Source organism: Nycticebus coucang, chromosome 10 (assembly GCF_027406575.1).
Source record: "Nycticebus coucang isolate mNycCou1 chromosome 10, mNycCou1.pri, whole genome shotgun sequence".
Classification (NCBI taxonomy): Eukaryota; Metazoa; Chordata; class Mammalia; order Primates; family Lorisidae; genus Nycticebus; species Nycticebus coucang.
In genome coordinates this window covers 28,851,273-28,866,019 of record NC_069789.1, presented here as the reverse complement: position 1 = coordinate 28,866,019, position 14,747 = coordinate 28,851,273, and the positions used below count along the sequence as shown (strand labels likewise).

At 44.7% G+C, this 14,747-nt stretch overlaps 1 protein-coding gene across 5 annotated transcripts in view; it reads left to right on the top strand.

The window, feature by feature from the left end:
• The first annotated feature begins 259 nt into the window (after window positions 1-259).
• Window positions 260-14,747, top strand: part of LBR (lamin B receptor) — a 33,070-nt gene continuing 18,582 nt past the window's right edge. The window contains exons 1-6 of one of the 5 annotated variants that reach the window (XM_053604051.1): window positions 260-781; window positions 5,976-6,154; window positions 8,150-8,353; window positions 11,823-11,906; window positions 12,158-12,350; window positions 13,387-13,583. In XM_053604051.1, the coding sequence (XP_053460026.1) occupies window positions 5,990-6,154; window positions 8,150-8,353; window positions 11,823-11,906; window positions 12,158-12,350; window positions 13,387-13,583 (843 nt within the window). In that variant the 5' untranslated portion in view covers window positions 260-781; window positions 5,976-5,989. The other 4 variants (XM_053604047.1, XM_053604049.1, XM_053604048.1 and 1 more) reach the window with 4 other exon arrangements.

The following is a 14,747-nucleotide window of genomic DNA, read 5'->3' as shown; positions in this document are numbered from 1 at the left end:
ACAATCCTTCCCTCCCGCCACTGGCCGTGGTCTCTGGTCCCGGTCGGTTTCTACTGAGGCGCAGAGGTAGCCCGGACAAAGGAGCCCCTGCTCCCCTTGGAAGCACCCCCCACGGAGGCTGCTGCAGGATTTTAACACGCGAAGGAGAGCACGCGTAGCGTCTTAGAATAAATTTCGGACTGGGATATATAGACAACACTTTGCAAAGTTATTATTTTCTTTGTAGTTTTTTTTATTGTTGGAGATTCACTGAGGGTGCAAAGAACCACGTTACCTCGATTGCTTGTGTCAGATAAAGCCCCTCCCACAATTTTTTTTTTTTTTTAAATCTCTTTCCCCAAGCCACCTTGTACCCCAAGCCCTCTGCAGTAAATCGCCAGGAGGCTGTGACCGGCACCAGGAGGGAAGGGCGGGGAGCGCGCGGGATCCGTGGGCCGCCAGGGCGTCTGGACCGCGGAGATAAGGCGGGATAAACACAGGACTCGGAGCAGCACCAGACGCCCGCCCGCCTGCCTCAGCTTCCCGGGCTCACCCGCCTCACCGCGGCTGGAGGACGCACCACCGCGTGCGACCAATCGACAGCGCCGGCGACGATTCAAAAGGCCGAGGGGCCAATGGGAACGCTGGGCGGCTCCACCGGTGGGGCGGGGCGCGGCGGGGCCGAGGAGGCGCGCGCCCGGGCCGCGGGATCGCCCGGCACGAGAGCGCGCGGAACGGCGGCTGGGGCGCTGTTCTGCTACCCTCCTGGAGCCGTTCGTGTTCCCGCAGCGGACCTGCGCAGGTGAGCGCCTCCGCCTCCGCCCCCGCCCTGCTCACGGCTCCCCGCGGCGCGGCCTCCGAGGGGCAGCGGGGGAGGGCGCGGACCCCGCGGCGGGCGGGCTGGGGTCCCTGGGCACCGAGCCTGGCGCTGCAGCCTTGCCCTCCCCTCCCGCCCCCCTCCTCCTCCTCTACCGGCCGGCCGGTCGGTCAGTGGGTCGGGGCGGCGGCTGCGGAGGCTCTAGCTGGGCCGGGCCGGGCCGCTGCGGAAATGGAGCTGCGCGTTTGAAACTGCGGACGTTTCCCTCCATTCCTTGGGGTACGCGGCGAGTTGGTGTCTCGTGGCGGCGGCGGCGGCGGCCGGGAGGGTTTGTGGGCCCCTTTGTCCCGCCCCGCTCGCCCTCCCGGCCCCTCCGAGCGCGGGTGTGACAGCTGAGTGGGTGGCTTGGCGGTCCTGCCGGTCGGGAGGCAGGAAATTTGCGGCAGCCTGGCGAGGCGGGGCAGGGGGCGCTGCAGTTGGCTTTAATTCGGCGCGGGTTGTCAAGGGCTTGGAGGGTCCTGGTGCTCGCGGTTTGGTGACTCCAGGCGGAGATTTCAGGGTTGCTAGCTTGGACGTGTTGAATTCTGTCGCTCGGATGGTCTCAAAAAACAAATATTGGGGCAGGGTTGAGTGCTCCTGCTAGGCATGATCCTTTTTTCACCTTTTGAAGGTTTAAAAAAAATCTCAATGACAACCTGCCTCGCACTTCCAACAGCCTCAAGGGGCACTTAGTAAGCACTTGATTACAAGAGGGCCTTGTTCCGGTAGCTTCATCCAGAGTGCCGGGAGTTGAGGGGACACGGTAGATAGATTGACTGGATTGCGCGTGGATAACCCAGGGGTTCAGCCTGCAGCGAGTCGATTTGCTCCCCTGTAGCGAGGCGCTGCGCCCGGGCAGCGCCGGGTTGGACCCAGATCCGGGGGATCTTGCACGCAAACGCGTGTAGCTTTGTAGTTTCCCGTTGTAGTAACTGCTCTGTGGGAGATGGTGGGGCTACAGAGAAGAACTGGGGGCTTGGTTGGGGTTCTTATTTAGACTGGGCAACAAATCCAATTTAAGTTTTGTTTCTTAGAGCTGCCTGGGGAAGCGGAAAAAGCGCGAGTAGGAGGGGAATAATGAGTTGCCTTCAGTTTGTATTGGGGAAAAAGGCCCCTCTGCCTCTGCCCTTACAGGCAGGAAGGTGGAGTGTCTGTTGCTTGGTGCAGCAGGAGCACCGGGGTTTCTGTTCCCTTTTTACCAAGTAGTCCTACCCGTGGCTCAGGTGTTGAAGGGAAACTCAACAGTTTCTTGTTTTCTCCCACGTTTAATTAATTTGAAGAAGAGAAAGAAAGATGACCAAAACCTCTAGTGACACTCATCAGCACAGAATAGCAGCAGAGAATTGTCACCTTAGTGACATACTGGAGCTGATATGTGTGAAGGTTCCAGTGCCAGTTAACACTGAAGTTAGCAAGATCTGGCTTAATAGAGAAAAGCCTGAGGGTCCCATGATTTTCTCTTTTGGGGGAGTGAGGACATTGTGTTCAGTAAACAACAATTTTTTTTTTTTTATGAACACACTTGATTAAAACATCCCTTATAGGGCGGCGCCTGTGGCTCAGTCGGTGGGGCGCCGGCCCCATATACCAAGGGTGGCGGGTTCGGACCCGGCCCCGGCCAAACTGCAACCAAAGGGTGGCCGGGCGTTGTGGCGGGCGCCTGTAGTCCCAGCTACTCGGGAGGCTGAGGCAAGAGAATCCCTTGAGCCCAGGAGTTGGAGATTGCTGTGAGCTATGTGAGGCCACGGCACTCTACCGAGGGCCATAAAGTGAGACTCTGTCTCTACAAAAAAAAAAAAAAAAAAAATCCCTTCTAAGGAAAGCCTATGCGTGTGTATCTTGACTCCCTTAGGTGAGTGCATAAAGACATGCTCAGATGTTGTGGAGCTTTTGTGTCCTACCTGGCCCAGTTCACTCTTTTCTTCTTTTTTTTTTTTTTGAGACAGAGTCGCCCTTGGTAGAGTGCTGTGTAGTCACAGCTCACAGCAACAGCAACCTCAAACTCTTGGTCTTAAGCAATTCTCTTGACTCAGCTTCCCAGGTAGCTGTGACTACAGGCGCCCGCCACAATGCCCAGCTACTGGCTCATTCACTCTTGTGGGAGATTATACAAGTCTGAGGATGTGATTGCACCATATGCTCACGTTTGACAATTGTGTGTGGATGTTGTGTAAAGTGGGGTGTGCCTCATGTTGAGCTCATCCTTTGGAACATTTGTGTATAAGATAGTGGTCTCCTAAGGAGAGTGCTGGTTTGTTTAACAACCAACTCAATTCTTTTTTAAAAAAATTAGAGACCTAACAGAAATCGTCTAGGTAATTTAACACAATCATTTTACTTAATTGGTAACAGAAATATCTTTTGGCACTGTCCTGTGTTCAGTATTATACACATACTGTGTATGATGTATAATAGTATAATGGAAAGATGCCAGTAAGTAAATTTTTTAGAACATACAGTACGATCTGCTGTTCAGCACCTTTTAAGTCTGCTTGTGGCCCCTAAGTCCTGAAGAGCTTGCATTTCTTTTTTTTTTTTTTTTTGTAGAGACAGAGTCTCACTGTACCACCCTCGGGCAAGAGCTTGCATTTCTAAAGTTTATAAAGGCTCAGCAGGCAGCCGTAGCTCAATGGGTAGGGTGCCAGCCACATACACAGAGGCTGGCAGTTCGAACCTGGCCTGTGGCCAGCTATGACAACAACAACAAAAGTAGCTGGGCCTTGTGGCTGGTGCTTGTAGCCCCAGCTACTTGGGAGGCTGAGGCACGAGAATCGCTTAAGCACAAGAGTTTGAGGTTGCTGTGAGCTGTGATGCAATGGCACTCTACCAAGGACAACATACTGAGACTCTGTCAGGAAAAAAAAAAGTTTGTAAAGAGTTGTTTGAAGGTTGAGCGTCTTCATGTAGAAAGACAGTTGCCTTCTTTGAATCCTGGTTGAGCGATGTAGGGAAGCTAGTACTAGTAACTGGTTTGATTTGGGAGGGGGGTCCCGGGGAAGGAGGAGACACTGGAGAAGAGAGAAGCTAAGTGTTGAAATAGGCACAGCTGTTGTTACCTTCCCTTTTTGCACCCTTCTTCCCCTCTGAAGGCGTCCTTTGCCTCCCCCTTCCTAAGTGCCCCCTCAGGTGACTCCTCAGCCAACCCTGACTTAATCCTTAAAGCATGTGGGCTTCTTCCATTCATTACCCCCAGTGATGCTATCTCTTAGAAGAAAGCAGGCTCTTTTGCCTAACGTGTTAATTGACTGCCATCCTGTAATCATCTGATGAGTACTATTTTCTTTTTCAAAAAGGCATTATCTATTTAAATAAGTGAAACTTGTTAAGTTTTTTCTTAGGTGATTAACAGTGAAGAAAAGCAGACTTTCTTTTTTTTTTTGTAGAGACAGAGTCTCACTTTATGGCCCTCGGTAGAGTGCCGTGGCCTCACACAGCTCACAGCAACCTCCAACTCCTGGGCTTAAGCGATTCTCCTGCCTCAGCCTCCCGAGCAGCTGGGACTACAGGCGCCCGCCACAACGCCCGGCTATTTTTTGGTTGCAGTTTGGCCGGGGCCGGGTTTGAACCTGCCACCCTCCGTATATGGGGCCGGCGCCTTACTGACTGAGCCACAGGCGCCACCCGAAAGCAGACTTTCTTATGGGAGGTATAGGTAATGCAATGTTCTCCTTAATTCCATAAGAGTCTTCAGAAGACTCTAAATGTTGCTGTTGTGTCCTTAGCTCTTAACAAGAGCTGGTGAGGAATATACATTTATATGTTTGGATAATATATCGAGAATTGCTTACGTGGTGAGATGAAGGTGATTTAGGGAGAGAAAAATCCTATAGCGCAGTGTCTACTTCTTTTTTTTTTTTTTTTTTTTGTAGAGACAGAGTCTCACTTTACCGCCCTCGGTAGAGTGCCATGGCATCACGAAGCTCACAGCAACCTCCAGCTTTTTTTGGGCTTACATGATTCTCTTGCCTCAGCCTCCTGAGCAGCTGGGACTATAGGCGCCCGCCACAATGCCCGGCTATACAGTGTCTACTTCTTGAACTAGGCCCCAGCTAGCTAGTTCACGTAGTGTTGGGGAAGGTTGATGGCACTAGTTTTCTAGTGTGGAAATGGGAATCTGCTGGTCAGTACAGGGAGAAACATTACTACCTAGCAGCTGTAAGGACCTAGCAAACGATTGATATTTTAAAAAGGGTGGCAGGCAAGCCTCATGTGAGAGGCGTTTTTGCAGATTGTTTGTGGCTTCTTGGAGTGTTGCAAATACAAGGCTTCGTGGACCATGTCTTGAATCAGTGGAAAAGAATGTTGTAATTGGGGGTAATTGTTGTAGGCTTGAGAGAGGCTATGAGCTAGCCTAGGTAGGTGGTCGGCAGAGTTACTTGGTGTGCATTTGGGCTCTTTAGCTATAAGAACTGAAAACTTAATAACCCCCAAATTTGCTGTTCAATTTAGATTTGGAATTATTTTTCTTTATGTTGGTGGATGATAGTAATACTAATTGTATATTCTTAATTTTCCATCTGTTTCATAGTTTGTTTTTAATAAAGGCTACTAGTTAAAAATATAAAATGCATTTTTAAAGGCTCTATAAGATGATATACAAATTGACACATTAGAAAATCTCTCCTTTGTAAGATTACGCCTGCTTTTTTGATTAGCAAGAAATAAGGCCACTGTAGTTGAGTAGCATTTTGCATAGTAGTGACAATGTGGTGGCTATATATGTTGTCATAATTAATCTTTAGCATCACGTATGTACCACATAAGTGTGTAAAGTGGATAAATCATCCTCTATAAAGTGATTCCAAATAAGGTATAATGTAGCAAAAAAAGCAGCTTCGGTATTGTCCTAGCTCTACCCTTTTATAACATTTGTTTTTCTGACCTTGAACAAGATAGTTAACTTTAGCTTTCAGTTTTCTCATCTTTCAAATAAGGAGTTCCATACTTTCTCCTCCAGAGGCCTTTTTGGCCCTAAATTTTTTTTATTAAAAAAAATTTTTTTTGGCAGAATGGTGTGTGGCCCTAAAGTCTTGACTGGCTAAATCAGGAAAGTTGTATTTTAGTGATCAACCTATGATAAAAGACAACCATATAACTGTATCCATGTATTGACTCTATTTTTTTCTTTAAAACCATTCAGTCTACTTTTAGAAAATGCCGAGTAGGAAATTCGCTGATGGTGAAGTGGTAAGAGGTCGATGGCCTGGGAGTTCACTTTATTATGAAGTAGAAATTCTGAGCCATGACAGCAGTTCTCAGCTTTACACTGTAAAATACAAAGATGGAACCGAACTTGAATTGAAAGAGAGTGATATCAAGGTAAGAGCTCCTTTGTTTGATCAGACTATGTTTATAGGAAGTGCGAAATAACTATAAGTGTGATTTCAAAGCTCAGCGTTGTAAGGAGGCACAGGGTTGAGCTCCTGCTTTGGGTGAGATACTGTTTTTGGCTTTGGGAATTGCATGAATGAGCCACAATGCTTTGTTCCCAATAAGCTCGCAGTTACAGGGAAAGACAGACATTTATACTTGTTGTTTCCCTGGGCTTAATACATTCTGTGACTGGTTGATGGTGTTGAGTATATCAAGGGTTTCTGTCCCCTGAAACTCTTTAGAGGTAATGACAGCTGAAGCAAGTGCTGAGAACAAAGAGGAAAAAATTGGTTGAAGTTGGGGCTGCTTCTGCAGAGAGGGTAGCATGCCAAAGGCTTGGGGGTTAGGTGGCACAGTCAGCCAGGTGCTGGAAGGGTGGTGGGCCAGGGCCAGTGGAGGGTAAGCAGGACCCAGACTGGAGGGTTTTATTTCCCAAGTCAGGGCTTCATCCTGAACACTTAAGTTTTGATCAAGAGAGTGGCATTAATTAGATTTGAGTCTAGCCCAGGGCTGCTTAACTATCTAGTTAGGACCTGGGTTTTAAACTGTCCAATCCATGGTGTATAAATACTTATGAAAAGTGCCATAAAAATATATTACTCGAAAAAGGAAAAAAAAAAAGACTTGCAAAACAAAAGCCTTGCATTTTTATCATCAGATACAATAGACATAAAATTACTTCGTCAAAATGCTATAAAAATTTCCACATACCTCCTTTCGATTTTGATTGTTCCTTGAAGATCAGTAACAAACAGTTCCTCGATTCATGGCATATGTACCACACTTTGAGTGTTCTAGAACAGGAGCCAGCAAATCATTTGATTAAAGGGATGGATGGTAAATGTTTTAGGATTCATGGGCCATATGGCTTCTGTAGCTCCAGGCAATATGGACGGGATTGGACTTGGCTGTGTTCCAATAAAACCTTATTTATGGGCACTGAAATTTGAATTTCAGATAATTTTGATGTATAGGAAATATTGCTCTTTTGATTTCTTCACAGTCATTTAAAAAATGTAAAAGTCGTTCTTAGCTCAAGAGCCAAACAAAAACTGGGGTAGGAGGATTTGGCCTGAAGCATAGTTTACTTTTTCCAGGTCTAGATCCCTAAAAGCAATGGAAGGAGTGATTTGGAGTGGGTGAGGACATGGTAAAACAATTTCCAGGAATCCAAACTTACTCATTTTCAAGATCTGCTTGTCTGTTTTGTTCAGAGTGAATCTCTGGAACTAATTTCTTTTTTTTTTTTTTTTTTTTGCTGTTTGTGTGCTGATTCTGTTGTCCTATCATCTCAGTTTTAATCAATGTTAATTGTAACCCTTCTTGCATATGTTCCTGGGAATGTATACATCTATTTGTTTAGACACATTTCGTTTCTTGGAAATATCTTCAAAGGACAGTGAGAAAGGGAAAGACTGCGTTTGTCGTGTGAGAGATGGATCACGATTGCAGCATTTTTCTTTCTTTTGTTTTTTTTTTTTTTTTTTTTTTGTAGAGACAGAGTCTCACTTTATCGCCCTTGGTAGAGTGTCGTGGCATCACAGCTCACAGCAACCTCCAGCTCCTGGGCTTAGGTGATTCTCTTGCTTCAGCCTCCCCAGTAGCTGGGACTACAGGCGCCCACCACAACGCCCGGCTATTTTTTGTTGCAGTTTGGCCGGGGCCAGGTTTGAACCCGCCACCCTCGTATATGGGGTCGGCGCCCCACTCACTGAGCCACAGGCGCCGCCAATTGTAGCATTTTTCATTGGCTTCATCTGATAGGTTCTCAGATCCTGTGATTTCTCATGATGATTTTAGAGTTAGCAGTAGTATCACCTTTGTTACCCTCTTCTAGTTTGGGTAACATTTTATACAACATCTGATGATTTCCTTAAGTGCATACTTAAAGTGCATGTTATGATTTTTAGTAAAGCTCTTTGCCTTCTTCCTTCCTTCTAGCCTTTAACTTCCTTTAAGCAAAGGAAAGGTGGCTCAACTTCCAGTTCTCCTTCCAGACGCCGAGGGAGTCGGTCAAGGTCCCGCTCCCGATCCCCTGGTCGGCCACCAAAAGGCTCCCGCCGGTCTGCTTCTGCTTCCCATCAGTCCTATGTTAAGGAAGCAAGGAAGGAGGTGTTGGAAGTTAAATTGACTCCACTGAGATTGGTGCTTGTCTTCATCTTTATACAGTATCTTGTCTTCCCTTTTATGTACATATTTCCTCATGTTATTTGCAGTTAATAATATTAACATGTCAGGGAAACAGCAAATCTAAGGTAATGACTTTGAAAGATTACTTTAAAAAAATGTTTGGAATAGAAAGTATAGCTTTTTTTTTGAGACAGAGTCTCAAGCTGTGGCCCTGGGTAGAGTGCCGTGGCGTCACAGCTCACAGCAACCTTAGACTCTTGGGCTTAAGTGGTTCTCTTGCTTCAGCCTCCCACATAGGCAGGACTACAAGTGCCTGCCACAATGCCTGGCTATTTTTTTTTTGTTGTTGTTGTTGCAGTTGTCATTATTGTTTTAGTAGGCCCGGGCCAGGTTTGAACCCACCAGCCCCGGTATATGTGGCCGGTGCCCTAGCTATTGAGCTATGGGTGCCACCCAGAAAGTATAGTTGTTTTAAATACCAGTGAAAAAGAATGTTTTAACATTACCAGTAGTGCTATTTATTATTGTATTATTATTATTATTATTATTTTTTTTTTTTTTTTTTTTTTTTTGTAGAGACAGAGTCTCACTGTACCGCCCTCGGGTAGAGGGCCGTGGCGTCACACGGCTCACAGCAACCTCCAACTCCTGGGCTTACGCGATTCTCTTGCCTCAGCCTCCCTAGTAGCTGGGACTACAGGCGCCCGCCACAACGCCCGGCTATTTTTTTGGTTGCAGTTTGGCCGGGGCTGGGTTTGAACCCACCACCCTCGGCATATGGGGCCGGCGCCCTACTCACTGAGCCACAGGCGCCGCCCTATTATTATTTTTTTTGAGACAGAGTCTCACTTTGTTGCCCTCGGTAGAGTGCTGTAGCATCACAACTCACAGCAACCTCCAGCTCTTGGGCTTAGGTGATTCTCTTGCCTCAGCCTCCCGAGTAGCTGGGATTACAGGTGCCCACCACAACACCTGTCTATTTTTTTTGTTGTTGTTGTTGCAGTTTGGCCGAGGCTGAGGGTGAACCTGCCACCCTCAGTATATGGGGCCAGCGCCCTACTCATTGAGCCACAGGCACCGCCCTATTATTGTATTTTTTAAAAAAGCAATGTTTAAATTTGAAATAGTTGTAGTTTATAGGTTGAACTAAGTTTTTATAGCATATAAAAATTCATGTGTGAAATGAGATATAACTGTTAAAGAAACATAGTCTTGCTATCTTAGCATCATTATACTTGGTCCCTTTACCTTTTCGAAGAGATGCTCTTTTTTTTTTTTGAGACAGAGTCTCACCATATCACCCTAGGTAGAGTGCTGTGAAGTCACAGCTCACAGCAACCTCAAACTCTTGGGCTTAAGCGATTCTCTTGCCTCTGCTTCCCAAGTAGCTGGGACTATAGGCGCCCACCATAACACCTGGCTATTTTTTGTTGCAATTGTCATTCTTTGGCAGGCTGGGACTGGGTTCGAACCTGCCAGCTCCGGTGTTTGTGGCTGGTGCCCTGGCTGCTGAGCTACAGGTGCTGAGCCTGAAGAGATGCTCATTTTAATGGAATTACTTTCAAAGTGCAAGGTTGGAAATATCAGGGTGTATGGAACCTATAGATCTTGGATGATAACTATTTTAGATAATAGACCAAACAGAAAAAAATTAAAAAAAAAAGAATTAGCATAAAAGTCGTCTTTTATTCTATTTACTTAATATCTCTTTTTCTTGATAAAATGCAGACAGACTTTTAATAACCTAAAAAGCTACATTATATACATATTTTATAGCCAGCTTTAAAAAATTTTTAAATATTGGGAAAGCTTTTATTGCATTTTTTAATGCCATTTTTGTTGTATGGTGTAGTATGGATATGCCATAAATTATATAGATGTAACTTGTTAAAAGCTCCCTCACTGATTGACATTTAGTGTTTTATAAACAAGCATTTTATACAACATCTGATTATTTCCTTAAGGTAGATACTTAAAGTGGAACTGCTAGATTAGATACATAATACAAATTTGAATCTTTTTTTTTGGTAGAGACAGAGTCTCACTTCACCACCCTCGGTACAGTGTCGTGGTGTCTCACAGCAACCTCCAGCTCCTGGGCTTAGACAATTCTCCTGCCTTAGCCTCCCCAGCAGCTGGGACTACAGGCACCTGCCACAACGCTCGGCTATTTGTTTGTTGCAGTTTGGCCGGGGCTGGGTTTGAACCGGTATATGTAGCTGGCGCCCTACTCACTGAGCCACAGGCGCCGCCCCCAATTTTTTTTTTTTTTTGAGACAGAGCCTCAAGCTGTCGCCCTGGGTAGAGTGCTGTGGCATCACAGCTCACAGCAAACTCCAACTCCTGGGCTCAAGTGATTCTCCTGCCTCAGCCTCCCAAGTAGCTGGGACTACAGGCGCCTGCCACAACGCCTGGCTATTTTTTGGTTGCAGCCATCATTGTTGTTTGGCGGCCTGGGCTGGATTCAAACCCTGCAGCTGTATGTGGAGGCGTATGTGGCTGGCGCCTTAGCTGCCTGAGCCACAGGGTCCGAGCCAAAAATTATTATTATTATCCAGAAAATGTCATTCACTTTCTCTATTTAAAATCCCTCAGTGATTTTTTTTTTTTTTTTTTGTCTGGGGCTGGGCTTGAACCCGCCACCCCTGGTATATTGGGCTGGCGCCCTACTCCTTGAGCCACAGGCGCCACTCCCGCCCCAAATTTGAGGCTTTAATACATATTGCCAGATTTTGTCAAGAAAGTTTATATTAGTATCAGTAACATATGGATGCTATTTATTCATTTTTAGTGTTATAATAATTTTCTTTGCCAACGTGATTATCAAATATTTTCAGCTTACTGTTCTAACTTGCCTTTTGATAATTACTAGTGAGTTTGAACACTATAACCATTAGTGACTCTCTTTATCAGACAGATGACTTAGGCTAAGGAACTGATGCTGCATAATACTTTCTGTTATACTTTCATTTTTAATATTTAGGGACTACTATATTTTTCAGTGCAATCTCATTATAGTCTTGGTGACACAAGAGCCACAGACTGGCTTTCTCCTTACCAGTCGAGCCGTGGGCTGACTATATTTTGTATAAGTACCCACTGTTTCTTAATTTTCCAGTTTTGCTTATTTTGGGATAGTGAACGTATTTTCCTCTTTTTTTAACCAATTAATGAACTGATTTAGTAATTTTTACTTTATCTCCTCGTAGCAAATATTAATAGAGTGTCTGTCAGTGAAATTATAACTATTTAGTCTGATTATGTTACATGAAAGCTGATATATCCAATCTTTTGAAAACTGGGAAATTCTAGTTTTATTCTTTTTCTTTTTAATGAAATGAGGCTGAAATTCTTTAGAATTAAGACTGTGAAATCTTTAGTTAACTTTATTGCTTGATTTGACAGTAATAACATTTTTATCATTCTGTTCCTTTTTAATAAGATATAGTTCTTCTGATTAAAGTGTTTATATTCTTCATGTTAGAAGCCATTTGGAAATAGCATCATGAGATACAATGGGGAACCTGAGCACATTGAAAGGAATGATGCGCCTCACAGAAACGTGCAGGTATGAATGTGTTCATTTTCACCTCAGGTGATTATTTTTTTATTCTGTTAAAGTGACTCTCCCTCCAGAAAAACATTGAAAATTCTAATATTTCATAATCTGTTCTAAAATTCTGTCCTTAAATTAAAACTGTAAGAAGTTTATTAGTATACAACTATATTGAGATGTTAAATTAGTTAACATGGTATGTAGTAACATTAGTGGTAATTTTTGACTACAGATATTTAATACTTTAAAAAATTTTCAATTAGGAAAAGTTCCACTTGTCACAAGAAAGTGGTTATACATCAACACACTCTGGCCTACGTCCAAGAACAGAAGAAACAAAATTAAAGGAACTAGATTCTAAGGAAGAGAAACTTGTTACAAAGGGACTTACATCACTGAGAACCTTTGAAGCGACCTCATCACCAACCAAGGACTTGGAGTTTGGAGGAGTACCGGGTAGGCCTCAGAGCTAGGGCCAGGAAGGGGAGGTGGCATGGGCTAGTGACAGTTGTTAGAAGATGGACTGGAAAGGCCACACTGCAGAAATTGGAGGTCGCCATGGTAATGAGCCAGGTTGGGTCTGAGGAAGAGCCTTCCAGAGAAGGAATAGTGAGTACAGAGGTCAGAAGGGGGAGCATTTTGGGAGTAGGGAGGAGAAAGGATGCCCCTCGGGCCATGTGACAACTTTTGGCATTCTGTTCAGAGGTTTTAAGCAGAGAAGTTGAAGGTAATAAAGGAAGGTTGATCTGGGACTTGTGTGTAGTAAGGTTGGTGACCTGTGAGGGGTGGGGAGATCTGCTAAGAATCAGACCTGAGATGGCAGGGCCTGGCTTAGGCAGCAGTAGTGTCTATAAGCTGTCTACATGAAATGAGGTCAAAGAATCTGTTCTACCTGCTGGACAGGTTGATTGTATGTGAGGGTCAAAGATTTCACAAAACCTTAGAGTTGATGAAATTTTATGAGTTAGTAAAAGAAAATACTTGGGTAAGTGGCTCAAAATCCTGCATTGCTTAATTGCATTGTGTTTTGTAAATTATAACCTTTGACGAGCTGGTCTGTTACAGATAGTGTCCAGCATCACTTAAAATCTGTGTATAAGTTACATGTATTTGACACTATCTTAGGAATTTGTAATATAAAGTTTTTTGTTAGGATTGGATAATTTTTAGATGTTTTGATCTTCTGTTTGCTGGCATTTCAACACTTTGCTCCTCTGTGGTTGGAGGTTAAATGTTTTAAAGCGTGGTCTCTAGGGTGGGACTTGGCTGCTCAGTGCTGGACTTCTGCTCATTTATTACTCTTTGGATGCCCATGGTTGCTTGCCCACTGGCAATAATAGGTAGAGAGGGGAGTTTTAGTTGGTATGTTAGCAGTTGGTTTCAGACAGACCTGAGTTTTGACCTTAAATAAAATCTCAAATGATTCTTTAAATAAATAAATAAGTAGACTAGATTGAGATTTGAGCCTTGAATGTTCATTCGGTGTTTGCAGGTGTGTTTCTCATCATGCTTGGCCTGCCTGTCTTCCTCTTCCTGCTGCTGTTGATGGGTAAACAGCAAGATCCCAGTCTTCTCAGTTTCCCTCCTCAGTTGTCAGAGTTGTATGGTTTGTGGGAAACCAGAGTATTTGGAGCCTACCTCCTCTGGTTTTTTATTCAAGCTCTGTTCTACCTACTGCCAATTGGGAAGGTAAGTTTTTGTTAGTGGGGCATGGTATTGTGAGATTTTCCTCACATGTTTCCTCTCATGTATTGTGAGATTTTTCCTCTCTTCCGTGTTTATAGAAACAGGTTTATAGTGGTTTTAAGGTTAGAAGCTGTTGTTGGTTGTAATTCCTGAAATTTACTTGGTTTGTTAAGCCATTTCTCCTGTGTCCTATAATACTTATTTATTAAGCAGGACTTTAAAAATCTGGTTGATAATTATTGTGTAACTTTCCAAACCAAATAGAAAAAAATAACCTATTTTGCAGAATAGGCTGACTCTTGGTGGAGATTGCTGGAGAAAGAAAATTCCCTCTCAGTATGAGTCATTTCAGATGCAGGATTTTTTTTTTTTTTTGAGATAGGGTCTCACTATATTGCCCCTTGTAGAGTGCTGTAATGTCACAGCTCACAGCAACCTCTAACTCCTGGGCTTAAGCAGTTCTCTTGCCTCAGCCTCCCAAGTAGCTGGGACTTTAGGTGCCCGCCATAACGCCTGGCTATTTTTTTTTTTTTTTTTGTAGTTTTGGCTGGCGCTCTACTCCTTGAGCCCCAGACGCCATCCGCCCGGCTGTTGTTGTTGCAGTTGTCGTTGTTTTAGCAGGCCCGGGCCAGGTTCAAACCTGGCTGCTTCAGTGTATGTGGCTGGAGCCCTAATCACTGAGCTACGGGTGCTGAGCCTCAGATGAAGGATTTTAAATGATTAATTGATAGGCGACTGTGCTCATTGGACTGTTTTTTTTTTTTTTTTTTTTTTTGAGACCGTGTCACTCAGTTGGCCTGGGGTTGAGTGCTATGATGTCATAGCTCACCGCAACCTCAGATTCTTGGGCTCAAGCCATCTGCCTCAGGCTAGTCTCTAACTCCTGAGTTCAAGCGTCCACCTGCCTCGACCTCCCAGAGTGTTGGGATAACAGGTGTGAGCCACCGCACCTGGCCTTCAATGGACTTTAAAAAAAAGGCTGAGGCCAGGTGCTAGGATTATAGGTGTGAACCACTGCACCTGACCTTTCAATGGACTTTTAAAAAAAGGGCCGATGCTATGGCTCATGCCTGTAATCCTAGCACTCTGGGAGGTTGAAGCAGGTGGATTGCTTGAGCTCAGGAGTTAGAGAGCAGCCTAAGACAATCACAAGACCCCTTCTCTAAA